The following is a 16810-nucleotide window of genomic DNA, read 5'->3' as shown; positions in this document are numbered from 1 at the left end:
GCCGCCCGATATTCATTCGCTGGAGGCGTCTCAGGTGTCCCTTCATGATCCCTCTCATTGTTCCTCTCAATCTTCTGCTTCTTTTCCTGTTCTTCCTTTCTCATCTTCTTCACTTCTGTGTCTCGTTTGTCAGTTTTGTCGTGGTCCTGGCTCGCGGGCCCTCCACGGTCATGTTTCAGGTACAGTATCTCCCGTTTATCAGTGTGTTTTGATCGATTATCGGGAGTATTATCTTCTTGAGCTAACGTTGTAATCGCCCTTGATTTACAGCGCATACGCGAGGCGATCGATTCCCGGATCGCAGAGGAACAGGCCCGCCAGAGAACCTCCCAAGATGTACTCTCCCGGTCCAACTCCGCTCGTCGCCCTACCCGCAATCTGTCCCCGAGTCGACGAACTACCCGCCCCCGGCGCAACACAGGCACTCCCGTCCGCACCCCGGATCCCAACGAGTTTGAGCAGGAATTTGCGATCGGAGACGATGAAGGGTCTAGTCGATCTGTTACCCCCCGGCTGGAGTCTGCAGGTGGATCCGAGACGGCGCCGGCAAAGGACGCTGGGGAGGACAAACCATCTACAGATGAGCCGTCGGCTGGGAAGGAGGTGCCTACGACGGAGGGAAACCAACTGTCGTCCGAGCTGCCGCCGGAGATCAGAGTCAAGTTACGCAGACTGACCAAGTTGGAATCCCGGTATCAAGGTTCGACATTCAGCCAGCAAGTATGCTTGTGGTGGTGCGGCTGACCTTGGTTTGCACATAGAATTACTCAAAGCGTACCGTATGGCCCATGCACGTGTCCTGTCGATCGAACCGTTCGAAGCCGCGCTACGAGAAAACACTCCTCTGACGTCGATTGCCGATCCGAAAGCTCTCACTGAGTACTTGAATCAGATCACATTGAAAGGGGACATGGTGATTGAGGAGCTCAAACGAGTCACTACGGAAAGGGACGACTACAAGAAAAAGCTGGAGGAAGCGCAGAAGTCGACAAGGGAGGCTTGGGACGAGGTCGCCAATCTCAAGAAGGACACGACGCAAGACGCCAAGGAGGAGAAAACCGCCGCTACTGGAGATACTGCTTCAAAGAAGGAAGCGCCAGTGAAAGAAGAAAGCGAGGAGTTCTTTTCGTTCGATAATGAACTACCCCGATTGGAGTCTGAACTGAAGGAGAAGCAGGAAGAGGTTGAGACTCTCAAGTCGCAGGTCGAGTCGCTCAAGCGCGATCTTGCTGTCGCTCGTGAGTCAACGGAGGGCATGGTGCAAAATCTTGAATCCGCAACTTGCGAGGTCGTGGAATTGAGAGATATTAGAGACAAACAGGATTCGGAAATCAAGGAGCTGAAGGATACCAAGCAGGCTGAGGTTGACGATCTCAAAGCCAAGCTCGCAGAATCGGAGGGTGCCATTGCCAAGGCAAGCGCGGAGGCCGAGAGACTAAAGGCTGAGTTGAAACAGAAGACGGAAGAAATTGAGAAGCTTCAGGATCAAGTCACGCAGTCGAAGGACAATGACCAGCAAAAGGAGTTGGAGGGAAAGTTGGAGGAGGTCGCCAAGGAGAAAGATGCTAGCGAGAAAAAATTGGGAGTTCTCCAGGGCCTCGTGGACAACCTGCGGTCTCAGCTCAAAGACACGGAAGTAGTGGTGTCGGATCTTAAGGCTGACATGGGTTGTAAAGTCGAGGAGCTGGGCAAACTGCAGAACATCGTTGATTATCTAAACAACAACCTGAAAGACAACGCCGAGTGGCAGCAAACCAGAGATGAAGCCGCGAGCGGACAGCCCCCCGACTTTGACCTTTTCCGAAAGAGCCTGGCACCTCCTCAAGAAGAGTCGGGGGGTGGCAATGTGGCTACAGAGCCAGGCCCCCCAGCAAATGGCTCGACCGGTGGCGCGGGCGCGGGTAAAAAGAAGAAGAACAAAAAGAAGAAGGGCGGAAAAGGCGGAGAAGATACAGCCAAGGCTACCGGTACCGCTGTGCTCGAGGACAAGGAATCGCACGCAGCAGAGTCCGACCAAGCAGCTTCGAAGTTGGCCGAACTTGAGCAAAAGATCCAGACACTGACACAGCAGCTGGAAGAGAAGGAGGCAGCAATCGACCGTCTGAGCTCGAAACTTAAAGGAGAGGAGGACCTCAAAGAGGAAATCGAATCCTTACGTGACGATCTACTTCACCTTGGCCAAGATCATGTCGAAGCGAAGGACAAGATCAAGGAACTAACTGCAGAAAAGAAGGCTCTAGAGGAGACGATATCCAAATTGGAAAAGGAATTAACTGATGTACAGACGAGCCATGCCTCTAAGAGCGCAGACTCGGAGAAGATGCACAGTGGTCTCAAGGAGGACTACGAAAACCTCAAGGTCAAACTCACCAACCTCGAGACGGAGCTTTCTGCTGCTCAGCAACTGGCTGCTACCAGGTTCAAGGATCTGACAGATTTGCGGGAGACTTTGCAGAAATTACAACCAGAATTGAAGAGCCTACGGGCGGAATCCTCGGAACTGAAGTCGACGAAGGACGCCCTGGCGAGTAAGACATCTGAATTGAGGACCCTAGAGGGTAAACATGAGGAGTTACGTGCCGAAGTGAAGACCCTCAAGTCTACTATCTCCGAGCGCGACGCCGAGGTGAAGACGCTTAACCAGAAGATCAGACAGGAGACAGACAGCCGTCTGAAGGCCGAGGAAAATCTGACCGTTGCTCAATCTGACTTGCGATACTCAGAGAGCAAAAAGCAGGAAGCCGTTGAATCAAAGGAGAAGATTGCAGCAGACCTATCCAGAGCGCAAGATGAGCTCAAGACCGCTCGGTCTCAGCTGCGGGAGGTTGAAAACAAGGTCATTCAATTGAACAAGGAGCTTGGTGGTCTGAGAGAGGAAATCCAGCTGAAGACCGCACAGCACGCCAGCGCGCAGAGTCTGATGAACAGTATGCGCGACCAGAGTGCTGAGCTAGCGATGCAAATGAAGGAGGCCCGGGAACGCTGTGAGAGCTTGGAAGAAGAACTGGCCGATGCTCATCGCTTGCTGAGCGAGCGGACGCGCGAGGGTGAGACGATGCGGCGCTTGCTCAACGATATTGAGGGCCGTGCCGAGGCCAAGGTGCGCGACTTCAAGGAGCGGATGGAGGCCGCCATTGAAGAGCGCGATCGGGCAGAAGACGAGGCCAGCGCTCAGGGTCGGCGCCGGGCCAGAGAGCTAGAGGAGCTCAAAGCTAAGGTTCGGGAAGCCGAGAAAGCACTGAGAACGGCGGAGGAGGACAAGGACGAGCTTGAGCGATCCCAAAAGGACTGGAAGCGCAGACGGGATCAACTCGAGGAACAGTCGGAGCGCTCAGCGCAGGAGCTAAACGACATCCGCCAGGCCATGGCACGGTTACGTGACGCTTTAGATGAAAGCGAGAAGCAAGTCCGTGATTTGGAGAAAGAGAAGGCCGAGCTGCGTCGTTCAGTGGAAGAAACGAATAGCCGACTGGAGAAGCTTCGCAAATCTAACCGGGTGTTGTCGGACGAAACTCGTGCAGTCCAGAACCCTCAGTCCTCGCGTTCATCGATTGACTCAGGACCAAGAAAGGCAGTTGCATCTCCCGTGTCGAAGGACCGTAGTCCATCGACGCGGGGAAGCGAAACGCCGACGGGAGCACCGATTGACTACATCTACTTGAAGAATGTGCTCCTGCAATTCTTGGAACAGAAGGACAAGAACTATCAGAAGCAGCTGATTCCGGTCTTGGGTATGCTGCTTCATTTCGATCGGTCGGTAAACCTATTCCTTTATCTGGCGGAGTTGATGCTGACACCTACGAACAGAACGGACGAGCAAAAGTGGATGGCTGCCATAACATCTCGATGATTAGCATGGACTCAAGTTCCGCTATCTCCTATCTTTTGAGCGTATTTGTCATTTGGCAATCAAAGAGTACATAGTCTTGTCTTCCTTATTCCATAGTGTGTATACTCCATAGATGTCATCGGCAGGGCGTGCCGGGCGGTCGATATAGTTCCAGAACCGAAGGTGGGGTTCGCGGCGAGATTTTATTCTTCGGCCACTTAAATACGAACATCGACATACCGGGTTCCTTAACATCGTTGCCCTTAGCTCTGCCTCAATTGCAAAGCTGTACAAAGAAGCGAATCATACACGATACCTTCATTTAGAAACCCTTGTTATCGCAATGTCTGCGGAAGCTACCATCAGACTGGCAACTCCCGAGGGCAAGTTTCACCCCGCATTCCCTTCAGTGTTTCTCCGCATAGGTCGGCCATCGTTGCGAGAACGCTATACGCCTGTACCACGGCCCCTTACTGACCGTGTTCGTGGTCACAGATGTCCCTTACATCCTCCAATTCATCCGGGAGCTAGCCGACTACGAAAAGGCCCTCCATGAGGTCGAAGCCACCGAAGAATCCCTCCTAGCCACACTCTCATTCCCCAATGACACCCCCAAGCGAGGCTCCGTCTACACAGCCCTCGTTATCCCTCCCGCCACAGCAGAGAACCCATCTCCGGTACCTGTTGGCATGGCCCTGTTCTTCTACAACTACTCGACATGGCGTTCGGCTCCCGGGATCTACCTCGAGGATCTCTACGTGCAGCCCAGCGCCCGAGGCCACGGATACGGATTCAAGCTTTTGAAGTACCTGGCTGCCAAGGTACTGGAGGTGAAGGGTCGCCGTCTGGAGTGGAGTGTCCTCAAGTGGAATGAGCCGAGCATCAAGTTTTATAAGCAGGTTGGAGCTCAGGCTATGGAGGAGTGGATGAAGATGATGGTTGAGGGGCCGGCGCTGAATAAGTTGGCGGAGGGACTGTAGGAGCGTCGAGGCTTGTGGTATGTCTCCATTCGACTTGCAAAGCTTGATAGCAGGTTTATCCTGCCAAAGCTTGTGTGCTTCGTATATTGTACCTTCCTAGATAGTCGAGCGTGATACCCTTGGATTCTTGCGTTTGAGCCAGTGGTATATCATTCAACATCTTGCGTCTTCGTTATTCCGCTTCCATCATCGGTTCACTTGATGACAGCCAAGAACAATCTGTGGAGATATTTCGTATATCTCTCCCGCTGTAGAGAGGTCCTGAGATCGATCGAGTGTTGAACGCCATGTCCCCTTTCAGGGGGGAGTTAGGGCCTAACCCTAGGCCAGCAGCGTCGGGGATGTCGTCATTGCCAGTCAACCTGTTCAGGGCGCAGTTTGCGGTGACGACAATTCCAGCTCACTCCCCTTTTGCGTCAAGCCAAAATATTCGTGCAGATTCTAGACTTAACCTCACTGTCCCTCATGCTATCGTAAAATTGTCTAAGATTCTATGCCATGGCTTTCAATCCGACTCCCAAGCCTGTTCAGGAGAATCACCATGTGGACTACGTCATCCGCTTCAATTACGGGGATATCGGTAGGTCGCCCTTAGGCAGCAAGTGGGCCGCGGTCTGATTGTTTTAGATGCTCCTCCAGCAGTCAAGAGATTTGAGGCCCTCCTTCTTGAGCTCTCCGAGGTAGGATTGCAGACGGAAGTTCGGCAGGGGGACGAGAAGTCCCTTTTCGTCTTTGTGCGGGCCGCTAGCAAGAAGCAGCTGAAACGCGCGGTCTACAAGTCTCGGTACGTAGCATCATGCTTTCTAGAGGTTGTATGCTGACCTTTTGTGGTTTCAAAGTGTTCGAGATTGGCTGTATGGGGTCCGGACTGCCGAACCCGAACCGGCGAGCTCTGCGGAGCCGCAGTCGGAAGCTGAGCGGCTTCGTGTTATCTACCACTTGATTACGGTTCCAAAAGCAGAGGGTGGTGCGGGCATCACCCCCCGACATGGAGAGTGGAAGAATGTCGATGCGATCTTTCCGCTGCACGACAAGGAGACAAACAAGCAGTGCATGATGGAGTGGAGCAAGAAGACGTTTCTCTCCACTGAGGACCTGGATCGGATTCGCAATACGTTTGGAGAACAAGTAAGCTTGTCGTTGGTTCATAGATGCCTTTAAGCTAACGGGCGGCTACAGGTTGGCTTTTACTTTGCCTTCTTGCAGTCGTATTTTCGGTTCTTGATGTTCCCCGCCGCATTCGGCTTCGCGTGTTGGCTGTTGTTGGGCTCGTTCTCTGTCGTCTACACCGTGGTCAATTGTCTCTGGTGCATCGTCTTTATTGAGTATTGGAAGCGTCAGGAGGAGGACCTCAGTTGTCGGTGGCAGACCAAGGGCGTTTCTGCGGTTCAGGAAAAGAGAGCAGAGTTCAAGCCCGAAAAGGAAGTTCGAGATGAAAGCACCGGCGAGGTTCGAGGAGTTTTCCCAGCTACAAAGCGGATGTATCGGCAGCTCCTCCAAGTTCCATTCGCATTGCTTGCAGCCGTCGCCCTAGGTGTCATTATTGCTACATGCTTTGCGATTGAGATTTTCATTTCCGAGGTCTACAACGGTCCACTCAAGCAGTACCTGGTAAGTACCACCTCAAACATTTCTCAGCCTTATAGCTAAGGATTCAGGTGTTCATTCCTACCATCTTGGTATCTGCGCTTGTACCGACAATGAGTGCGGTCCTGCTGACTGTTGCGACCAAATTGAATGACTATGAGAACTACGAGACTCAGGATGCCTACAAGGTGGCATTGACTCAAAAGATCTTTGTTGTCAACTTCATCACCTCATACCTCCCTATCGTCTTGACGGCTTTCGTCTATGTACCATTCGCCAGCCGGATCGTGCCTCATCTCGATGTATTCCATCTTACTGTTCGGCCGTTCGTGTCCAAAGAGCAAGCAACCCAGGCACGAACTGAATTCACCATTGATCCGGATCGGCTGCGGAAGCAGGTCATCTACTTCACCGTTACTGCCCAGATTGTCGGTTTCGCGCTTGAAACCATCGTTCCATTTATCAGGCAGCGTGTATTCCGCCAATATAAGGAATATACCAAGAAACAACATGCAAAGGCAGAGGCAGGGAACGGTGCGGGGGAGAAAAAGATCGTCTCCCTCGGCGACGACGAAGATGAGGCCAAATTCCTCACTCGCGTTCGCAATGAAGCTGATCTGGAGGACTATGATGTCACCGACGATCTGCGGGAGATGTGTATCCAGTTCGGATATCTGGCTCTGTTCTCACCCGTGTGGCCACTTGTTCCCGTCTCCTTTTTAATCAACAACTGGGTCGAGCTGCGCTCTGATTTCTTCAAGATCTGCGTCGAGTGCAAGAGGCCCTGGCCTCAGCGTGCGGATACCATTGGACCATGGCTGGACAGCCTAGGATTCCTGTCCTGGGTGGGAAGCATCACCAGCGCAGCCCTTGTCTATATGTTCAGTAACGGCCATGAGGGCCCTAACGGCGAGCCAACGGCAATTCGGTGCTGGGCGTTGTTGCTGACTATCTTCTTCTCGGAGCATCTCTACCTGATCGCGCGCTACGCCGTGCGGAGTGCGCTGGCTAAGCTGGAGCCTCCGAACACACGACGTGAACGCGCAGAGCGCTTCATGATGCGGAAGAGATACCTCGACTCTGTGCTCAGTACGGAGAGCGACGACGATGCCGACGATGTCAAGGGTGTCGTATCTTCCGTCCCGCCTTCTGAGATCACTCGCGAGTCCTTGGAAGAGGAGGCTCGGAACTGGTCCAAGCAGGGGACTGATCCAACCGAGCGCTTCTGGATGAGACAGAGAGGTTGGAAGGAGTCTGCCGAGATTGGTTTGAGCCTCATCACAAAGGCCAAGAGCCACGAAACCAAGAAGCAGCAGTAGTCTGGGTGCGAGAGTCTACTTTCACAAGTGATCAGCCAGCATCTGGGCAGGATTTACACTCTGCGTTCATTGTTGGCCGGGGTTAAGGCGCGTTGGAGTGCACAGCACTCAGTAAATAGGTAAATAGACTGTCGATACATCTATAATATACATTGTAAATTAGGCATCTTGAATAGCTTCACTGGTTTCAAATCAACAGTCGAAGCATTTGTTGAGAAGTTCATATTGTTGTAGCTCAGTATGGCAGGCAGAGCACCTCTACACCGGGGGATGGCAGCAGACTGAGTCTCACGGCGACTGTTGCGACAGGAATCACAATGCTTTAGTCTGGAATTCGTGAAGCTCCTTGGGCACCCACATTGTTTCCGAGGTTTTCGCACAATTGGCGCGGCAGAATGGACGTTGGTGGGGATCTGCAGTAGAGGGTTAAGGTCTTAATGGACGTAGAGAAACAGAAGACCATTGATGACGTGATATCAGCTATGCATGATGAAACAGAGGTAGCAGTGGCCACTGGTGAGCCATGCCGGGCAGATAGTATAAGAGGAGATGAAGAGAAGAGATGCAGGAGAGGGTTTAAGACAGTATTAATAGATAAACCTAGGCTAAGAGGAGTATACTAAGATCTTAGACTGTACTATACTAGAGCTATACTTAAGGGAGATACCTTGGTATAGATCCACAGGACTGCAACTGGACAGATGTAGAAGGAGTGGTCCTAAGTAGAACGACCTTAGTATCTGGAGATGAGGAGCAGTTGGTTGTTTTTGATACTTTGGTATGAGTTCGGGAGCAAACCAACACATTACACAGTGGCTGTCTAGAGGTTTCTACAAAGTCAGCTGTATGCCGTCCTACAAGATACGTGTAGCCCTCGGCAGTTGAGGCTATAATTTGCTTGTGCTCGATTCTACCAGCTTTTGAGCTCTTTGGGCTAGGGGAACAATGACTGCTTAAACAAAAACTGTTCCTAACAAACTTTTTTTTGTCCTCTGGACTCAAGTTCGATCCAGGGAACATCTTTTCTTTTCTACTCTTGCCTGACCTTATGACCAGGTGTAGGACATAACTGAGGCATACATAATCTTGACCTCCTACAGGAGATCTATCAAGTGGCAATCTGTGCGGATGGAAATTCTATAATGTATGCAACTCTGTCTCTTGAAGCTGTCTCAGATGATTGAGACGGAAGTAACGGCATATATTGTTGGTTTCTATAGCTCTCTACGTATACCTGAGGCTATATACCTAGCCCGAAAAGGAAATATGCTGATAGAGAGAGACATCAGAAGACATTGGTCTGAGCAACACAGAAACAGCAATAGCTGTTCATCTTGGGTCTACCTTTCTGTTTCTGTACGTGAATCATGAACAAGAGTCAACTGCTGTCTCTGAGCTAAGTGACGAATCTAATCCTCCCCTCAACGACTGGACTCACAATTGGCAAATTGTCCAGCCCATGCATCCCACAGACGATAGCCCTCCGAGCTCTATCTATGCCGGTGGTATCGCCATCATTCAAACCCTCCTTATCATACCCAAAGATTTGCAAGAGTAACCCGGTATCCGTCAGAGCCGTCTCCTTGTCGACAAGTGTCTCTGCGCTCTGAAAACAGGTATATCCGTCAAACCCTGCCGCAATAAACGACGACGTCACGACGGTGTATATCTGCGATGGGACAATCTGCTTCGCTGGCATGGAGGGTGATTGCATGAGAGACAGTTGCAGGATCCTGCGGCCTTCTTGTTGCTGCCAGTCTGCGACGATGTGCAGGCCTGAACATTGCATGAATCGTCCGTCAACGTGGAGGTCAGAGACGGAGTTTTCGAGTGCTCCGTGGAGGGCGTGTCCACTGACTCGTTTGACGACCAGTGGGTTCTCGAAGGGGCAGATTTCTAGAGAGTTAGATCACTTCATGAGAGACTTATCAGATGATGACAATATCGGGACTAACCGATGATGTCCTTGACACGGAGCGGTGATGATACTGGCTCGATGACCCGGTCACATCTGATTGAACCGCTGTTAACGAGTGCAATGTCGGCGCCGTAGTAGGCACGATAGGCGTCTGCGAGCATATTGCCTAGGTTCGTCTCTGAGCTGCGAATCACACTGCAGCGGCCGTCGAGCGGTGTTGTCGTGTGCACGAGTGGCTTCTGGACTACGCTGCCAGCACGCTGCTGGATCTCCGCGGCCATTTTGCATATACGAGGGCAGACTGAGAGTGAGCTGCATTCTGAGCTCTGCGTGATGTCGACGTATTGCTTGACTGGAGCTTGTTAGATTGACGGAGTTGCCGGCTGTGGTACTTACGTTTGACGGTTTCTATTGTGGCTCTTCCGTCTGAAAGTCTCTTTGCGATTAAACGGACAACGGATAAGCCTCGCCAGTTTGTCCCGCTTTTGACGATGCGAATGTCTCCGGCTACCTGGTCAACTACGCCATTGGACAATATCTCCTCGTTTCTCGTGCCCTGCTGGATTATCTCCGAGTCCTCTTCTGTGTCCCCATGGAAGCGATGGAGGACCTCGTGATCGTGACCCCCGAGGATCAGATCAACTTTGGCGACTCCATGTGCAGCAGCATTTGCTGTCCCGATATCCTCGGCGAGTCGCGAGTGAGAGATAGCGATCACAAAATCACAACCCTCGTTGAGACGCAGGTGTCTGGCAAGCTCTTGAGCCACCATGGCGGGGTCCAATATGTGCGACGAGGGTAAGTTCTGGCAGTTTGACGGCCAATCTCTGGGCAGGTAGCTCAATCAGTAATCCAAGTAGAGAAACACTGTGCAGAGCTCCATGCATACGTCCCAGCCAAGCCAATAAATCCGAGCTTGTACCCTTGCACTGTCCTGATGACATACCGCTCACCACAGGCAAGAGGCTCGCTCGAAACTTCGCCGTCCTCAGTCACTCTAGTTGCGTTGGACAGGACCCAGGGAAAGTACACTTTGCGTGACAGTTCTACGAGTCTCGTTTCCCCAAAATCGAAGTCTGGGACATGTCAGCCTGCTTGTGGACGCTCACGGCATGGACATCCCAGACCATGGTTCCCGTAACAGGCTACATCAACATTGAGGTAGTTCAAGAATGGGATCATGTGTTCTCCTTTCAGGAGGGAGGCCTCCAAGGAAGGCGAGAAGACATCGCCGCTGAAGATTAGCAGTGGCCTGGGTTCGAACGATCTGATCAAGCCTGCGAAGCGAGATATGAGATCGACGTCGTTGACGTGGTACTACTAGTTTTTAGTCAAATTCCACGAATGGAGGAGTGCATGGAGACGTACGACATCGTTGAAATGCAGAATGCATATCTCGTTTCCCATCCTGCGATTTTTAGTCTCTTTAGCCTACGGAGAGACACAATGATAAGAATCTACCAGAGAGGACAAAAAGATAACAAGACTATAAGAGTCAGTCTGATATGCCAGCACTAGACTCATTTCGGACGCCGATGCTGAAAACGACAGACGACCAATCACCTTCGTGATCTTGCTGAACATGATACCTATATTTTTGATATCTCTGAGTCTGTTGCGTTCTCATGATTGCTGACTGCGCAAGGGCTCAGAAGAGAGCTGTCTCCACCATCGAGGGCCGCGTGTTGGATAACTCTGACGGCCCGCAAGTTCTCATGATCGCGACAACAAAATTCATCATGTCTATGCAGGCCAAGCATGCTAACACTGGCGGGGGCCGCGCGGCTTCAGTGCACTTTCATAACAATTGATACGAGTTTTAAGCACGCCAGCTAAGCATTGCTCTTGTGTCTATCGACTATCTAAAACTTGGAAGAATATTTAAGGAAGGATGACTCCACACCGACCTTCTCCAGTTCACGACTGTGCCACAGTTACTACTATTGTGTGTCTGTCTTCTATGCATTGCACTGCTTGCAAACTGAGCTACCTCATTAGTTCATAGAAGCTCCCAGCAGCTATTCTAATCGGCAGGAGGCTGAGCTCTGCTGTTCGTGTTCGTTCATCGCTTTGTGTGGGTCGGAAATGATCGTTTGGCTGGATATTGTTCTAGATTTGCCGGAAGGGATGATGCAATCTTGCAGTGTCTTAGTAGGCCTCTTCATAACATAATTCCGTTTCGTTGTTGCCTGCACTGGATTCCTGTTCGGTCCTTTCGGGGGAGAACTGTTGCTCTCCTCGCCCCCATGTTCGAGGATCGGTGGAAGCACACGGGAAAGCAACACAACGATGAATTATGTCACTCTTCATGAGGACAATCCTGACCGCTACCGGTTCCGTCTTAATCTTCCGAAAACTAGGGCAGACTTTATCAGCAGCCAATCGGCAAATGGCGGTGCCTGACTCTCGTGTTCGTTCATCGCGGCACGGTTGCGAATACGATCGTGAAGACGATCTTCTGGCTGGATCGGATTATATTGCCCACGACTTTGATATCATGCTAATCGAGTCTTGTAGTACTGCCTGTCTGAACAGGTATATAAAACGCATTTGAGCGGCCGAAGGTAGACTTGTGAGATGTTCCACAGCACGTCTTCTTAAAAGTTCTGAGCATGCCTCATCATGTACAAGTCTTCTCTTCCAGTCGTCTTCGGCGTCTTAGCCGGACTAATTTTTTCTGTGCCTTGCGATGCCGTCAGCCCACAAGCACGGTGGACCATAGGACAAACGGTTAAGACCTCCAGCGGACCGGTCCAAGGACATGCCGCTCCTCATGCTAGCAATGTGTCGGAGTATCTCGCTATTCCGTACGCTTTGCCGCCAGTAGGCAACCTGCGATTCCAGCCTCCTGTCAGGTATCGGGGGAACACCACGATTAGTGGCAAGACCTTCGTAGGGAGCGCCCTTTTCTCCTCTGAAAGCGCCAGAAACCACAGGAGCTGACTATGACAGGGTCCCGCATGCATTTCTTCGAATCAGACGATGTACGATGACCGACTGCCAGACAAGCTCATTGAGCAATACGGCGTCACCAGGGTCGGCCAAAAGTACTTGGCAGAGATAATGGATCCCAACCTGACTTTCAGTGAAGATTGTCTTACCCTGAATGTCTGGACGAAGCCGCAGACTGGCGAGAAGAAGAAGGCAGTGATGGTCTGGATACATGGAGGGACCTTCGTCTCCGGTGCGTGTATCGCCCTAAGACAATCATAGCGTCGATTGCTCACCAGGTTCAGGAAGCTCGGCAATCCCGATGTACAATGGTCAGTTCTTTGCCGACCAGGAGGACATTGTCCTTGTCTCTATCAAGTCAGACATCTCTTCCACGCTTCTTTTGCAGCCATATGCTAATTATTCGTTATAGCTATCGCATCAGCTTCTTCGGATTCCCCGGAAATTCACCAAGCAGCTTCAACCTAGGTCTCTTGGATCAACGCTTAGCAGTCGAGTGGGTGAGGGACAATATCGCTGCCTTTGGCGGTGACCCGTCTCGAATCACTCTTTTCGGAGAGTCCGCCGGCGGTACCTCTGTTGACCACTATTCATACGCTTGGAAGGACGACCCTATCGTCCATGCCCTGATTGTGCAGTCCGGTAATATAGCTCGCATCGGAGGCCGCACCGCTGAGCAGGCCCGTATGTTCTGGCTCAACGCTTCAGAGGCACTCGGCTGCGGTAACCGAAGCACACATGATCAACAAATCTACGATTGCATGATGACCAAGCCTGCTGCCGACATAGCTCGTCACCTCGTCAATACCATGGCCACGACCGTCAACTTGCCCTACAGCCCGGCCGCCGACGACGTCCTCGTCTTCAGCAACTACACGGATCGCCCAGCGGCTGCCCTTCCCATGCTCATTGGGACCACCGACTTTGAAAATGGCCTGTTCCGCGTCTATGTGGACGACCCGTTGCCTGACGACACCTGGATCCAGCAGAATCAGGCTCTCTTCAGCTGTCCGGCAGCTGCACGAGCCAATGTCTCCATTCAGCAGGGCAATCCGACTTGGAGATACCGCTATTTCGGCGTATTCCCGAATATGGTGCTCTCCACGAAGGCGCCTAGCGGAGCATATCACTCTTCCGAGGTGCCGGTGCTCTTCGACACGGTTGCACAAGACCTCATCGCCAATACGGCTGAGGAAGTCGCCATCGGACGGTACATGCGTGGTGCATGGGCTGCGTTCGCTCGAGATCCTGTGTCCGGACTAGAGCGATATGATGGATGGCCTCAATATGATGCGGGTGAGGAGACGCTCATCCGGCTGGGATTCAGCAATAAGACCGGACCGAATCTGGCAATGGGCAACCTCTATGATAAGGGGTGTTGATAATCAGTATCATGAGATGATCTTCGTCTGCCGGCTCCCCTTATGTCACCTCGCAGTGGCTTTAGTTCTTGTATCGCATATATATATATATTTATGTATATATATCAGCTTTGGGGTTTCTAGACACTGGAGCGTCCTTTCACAATCCAGTCAATGATCCAGCGCGAAGAGTGCAGCCCAATTCCAATCCTAGAATCATAGATGTCCACTTATCCACCAGCTGCAGTGTCAGAATCCTACTATTTCTTGTTAGTACAGGAGCGTTTCAAACCACGTCAGCAGCCTGCTTTGCCTACAACGTAACTTGGTAGCAGCTGATCGATGACTTCCTTCAAAGTCTGCCCTATAGCCACAGGGATCCAAGTTCGGCAGTATTTACAGTCAAACTACTTTCTATGAAAGCCATGAAGCTGATCGGCTTCATGATTTTGCGGAACTTGCAAATGCTAATGAGATGCTTGGTCATGTCGATCGCAACATGAGTTCCGCCCAAGCCGAGAGTCCGAAATCGGTTAACTCCGAGCCCCAGGCTCGAGGAGAAATGGCGCGAGATTCAAAGTATGAAAGGATACGGACTTTCCCTACTCCGTCGTATCTCGGAGACTTTATTGTTATGCGAATAAAAGCATACATAATATCTGTTTCCACTCTACTCCAAATTCAGCTGCGGAGGGAGTGTACCAGTTGTCCCCAACAAGAGAGGTGCGGAATTACGGTCATGAGTCAGCGGATCCATGGAATACGGTATTTCTACTGTAATCTTACCACAATCTACCCACCTACCATGCATGTTACCTTACTTGGCGAGGTTGGGGAAGGCCGGGATGATGAGTCAAGCTGTTAAGGAAAGAGATTTACGATAAATAGTCCGTATATAGTAGAATCAAAAGATAGGTTTCCAAAGACTCTGCTATCTGCCTCAATCCAGTAATGCGGATGTACCTTGGTAGATGCAGTTGTAACATGATTATTCATACAAAAGCATAGCTTACTAATACGCGTCACCGTCCCACCGCAAGTGACCAACCGCCCAGCCACACCCAATGCCGTCCTCCTCCCCCCTTCACTTTTTGGCTTTTAAGTAATCTCTTCCTTTACGAGATCATCCCCGACGCCTATCTGCTTACCTCATCAACTTTCCTCGCCCATTCTCCCTCATCTACTCCCATCTTGCGTGACGAGTGACTGTGCCGTATAGGCAGATCTGCTTCTTTTGTTCTTCTCTTCACCTAGCTCGAATTGATTGCGTCCTGTGTGTTGCCGTTGGGCGCGTCTTTGTTGTCTTGTTCATTTCCATACCCTCAATGCAGCCTACATTAGCTCCAGCGCCGCATCCAAGCATGACTGCTCAGGTAAGCAGCTTCTTGTCGCGGTTTGTCATCAGATCGTCTTCCCCAATTTCCCCAGATCCCAAATCCTCTCAGCTGCTGTGTCATCCGGTGGGACTTGATATCCTTCATCGTTGTCGCCGTGATTTCCTCGGTCGCGGTCTCTATGACGCGATGGCGATCAATCCGTCGTGGATTTTCGAGTCTTCTGCCGGTCGCATCGACAGCTCGCTTTCAACCACTTCTGTGCATCGCTGGAACCTGATACTAATGCTGTTGACGTTGTAGGACCATGCGGATCAGGGTAAGTGACTCTTCATGCTGTACCAGTTGAGAATACAGCACATCTCATCACCCGCGAGTGTTCCGGCGCTTGCTGTACAGTCGACCTGCCGAGACCTTTTAACGCTCGTCGCATTACGGCAGCTAACATCATATTTCTAGTGCTCCATGATCAGCTTCTAGCTGCTCATCAGCATCTGTCGCATTCTCAGCAAGCTCGACCCCAACCCGCTGCACCGCAACCTCCGCACATGCAGCCCAACACACCGGCTCGCGATCAGAATAACATCGATCCTGCCATTTCAGGCGCTACCATGCTGACTGGCCCACCGCAAACTCCCAGCCAGCCTGATATAAGCCAAGAGTCTCCAAAAACCTACGGCAAACGGCCGTTATCCACCTCAAAACGCGCCGCACAGAACCGTGCCGCGCAGGTACGTGCGCTCCTAAGAACTCTCAACACGATCTTGACTAACTTGTGCGTAGCGGGCATTCCGGCAGCGAAAGGAAGCCCATATCCGGGAGTTGGAGGGAAAGGTGAAGGCGTACGAGAACATGGGAGAAGCGATCAAAGCTCTGCAGGCGGAAAACTACCAACTCCGGGAGTACATTATCAACCTGCAGTCTCGCTTATTGGATTCTCAAGGCGAGGTTCCGGAGCTGCCTGGTAACATCGACCTGAGTCAACCGCGGAGTGAAATTCCTGTGCCTCCTATTCCAAACTCGGGGACGACCACCTCCAGTGGTGCCCCTCCTCCGACTGCACCCCAGCAACCCCAGCCTGCTCACGCTCAAGCCCCCACATCAAACGATGATATGAACTCCTTGAACCGCATAGCTGTTGCCGGGCTTGGAATGCGCAAACCTCCTACCGAAGAGGCAAATTACCTCGGCAACAACTTTCAGGCACAGGCAAGGCGCGTCCGTCCTGATGAAGGACAAACCGAAGCTTCCGAACTGCCCAAGCAGGAACAAACACATGGGCTCCCGCTCATATCATAGGTCGTTCTCAATCTTCTCTTATGAAGCATTATTCTTGTTCTCCGGCAATTTCATTGGTCCTCTTCTATGGCTGGCCAAAGGCCTCCGCGTTTCTCTGCCTGAAAGCCAGTTCTGCGACGTTTTGCCTTGGTTGTCTCCGGTGTATGGCGCGATTCTAGTGGATCTATAGTATTTCTGACCCTGTTTGAGGCGGAGTTCTGTGTTCTTGCTTTAGACTGGGACCGGAGGGGT

At 51.6% G+C, this 16810-nt stretch overlaps 6 protein-coding genes across 6 annotated transcripts; 5 read left to right on the top strand and 1 right to left on the bottom strand.

Annotated features, from left to right (window-relative positions):
• Positions 1-44: 44 nt before the first annotated feature.
• Asppvi_007152 (putative vesicle-mediated transport protein (Imh1)) lies at positions 45-3850 on the top strand (the record flags this gene model as incomplete). The annotated part of the gene is made up of 3 exons (XM_043303045.1): positions 45-179; positions 271-700; positions 762-3850. 3 exons carry the CDS (start codon positions 45-47, stop codon positions 3848-3850), a joined length of 3654 nt encoding a protein of 1217 aa, XP_043158980.1.
• Positions 3851-4172: 322 nt separating this feature from the next.
• Positions 4173-4809, top strand: Asppvi_007151 (GNAT family N-acetyltransferase; the record flags this gene model as incomplete). The annotated part of the gene is given in 2 exon segments (XM_043303044.1): positions 4173-4238; positions 4255-4809. 2 exon segments carry the CDS (start codon positions 4173-4175, stop codon positions 4807-4809), a joined length of 621 nt encoding a protein of 206 aa, XP_043158979.1.
• Positions 4810-5307: 498 nt separating this feature from the next.
• Positions 5308-7715, top strand: Asppvi_007150 (anoctamin family protein; the record flags this gene model as incomplete). Its single annotated transcript, XM_043303043.1, has 5 exons — positions 5308-5389; positions 5437-5593; positions 5649-5937; positions 5989-6420; positions 6468-7715. The coding sequence occupies 5 exons, from the start codon at positions 5308-5310 to the stop codon at positions 7713-7715; spliced, it is 2208 nt and encodes a 735-aa protein (XP_043158978.1).
• A 1396-nt stretch (positions 7716-9111) lies between these two features.
• Asppvi_007149 (putative UDP-sugar hydrolase) lies at positions 9112-11040 on the bottom strand (the record flags this gene model as incomplete). Its single annotated transcript, XM_043303042.1, has 6 exons — positions 9112-9611; positions 9671-9985; positions 10030-10460; positions 10523-10709; positions 10761-10950; positions 11002-11040. The coding sequence occupies 6 exons, from the start codon at positions 11038-11040 to the stop codon at positions 9112-9114; spliced, it is 1662 nt and encodes a 553-aa protein (XP_043158977.1).
• A 1215-nt stretch (positions 11041-12255) lies between these two features.
• On the top strand, positions 12256-13967 carry Asppvi_007148 (uncharacterized protein; the record flags this gene model as incomplete). Its single annotated transcript, XM_043303041.1, has 4 exons — positions 12256-12525; positions 12586-12817; positions 12870-12942; positions 12998-13967. The coding sequence occupies 4 exons, from the start codon at positions 12256-12258 to the stop codon at positions 13965-13967; spliced, it is 1545 nt and encodes a 514-aa protein (XP_043158976.1).
• Positions 13968-15271: 1304 nt separating this feature from the next.
• Positions 15272-16579, top strand: Asppvi_007147 (uncharacterized protein; the record flags this gene model as incomplete). Its single annotated transcript, XM_043303040.1, has 4 exons — positions 15272-15541; positions 15584-15599; positions 15740-16011; positions 16064-16579. The coding sequence occupies 4 exons, from the start codon at positions 15272-15274 to the stop codon at positions 16577-16579; spliced, it is 1074 nt and encodes a 357-aa protein (XP_043158975.1).
• Positions 16580-16810: the final 231 nt, after the last annotated feature.

Source organism: Aspergillus pseudoviridinutans (assembly GCF_018340605.1).
Source record: "Aspergillus pseudoviridinutans IFM 55266 DNA, scaffold_5, whole genome shotgun sequence".
Taxonomy (NCBI): Eukaryota; Fungi; Ascomycota; class Eurotiomycetes; order Eurotiales; family Aspergillaceae; genus Aspergillus; species Aspergillus pseudoviridinutans.
This window is presented reverse-complemented; position numbering and strand designations above follow the sequence as displayed.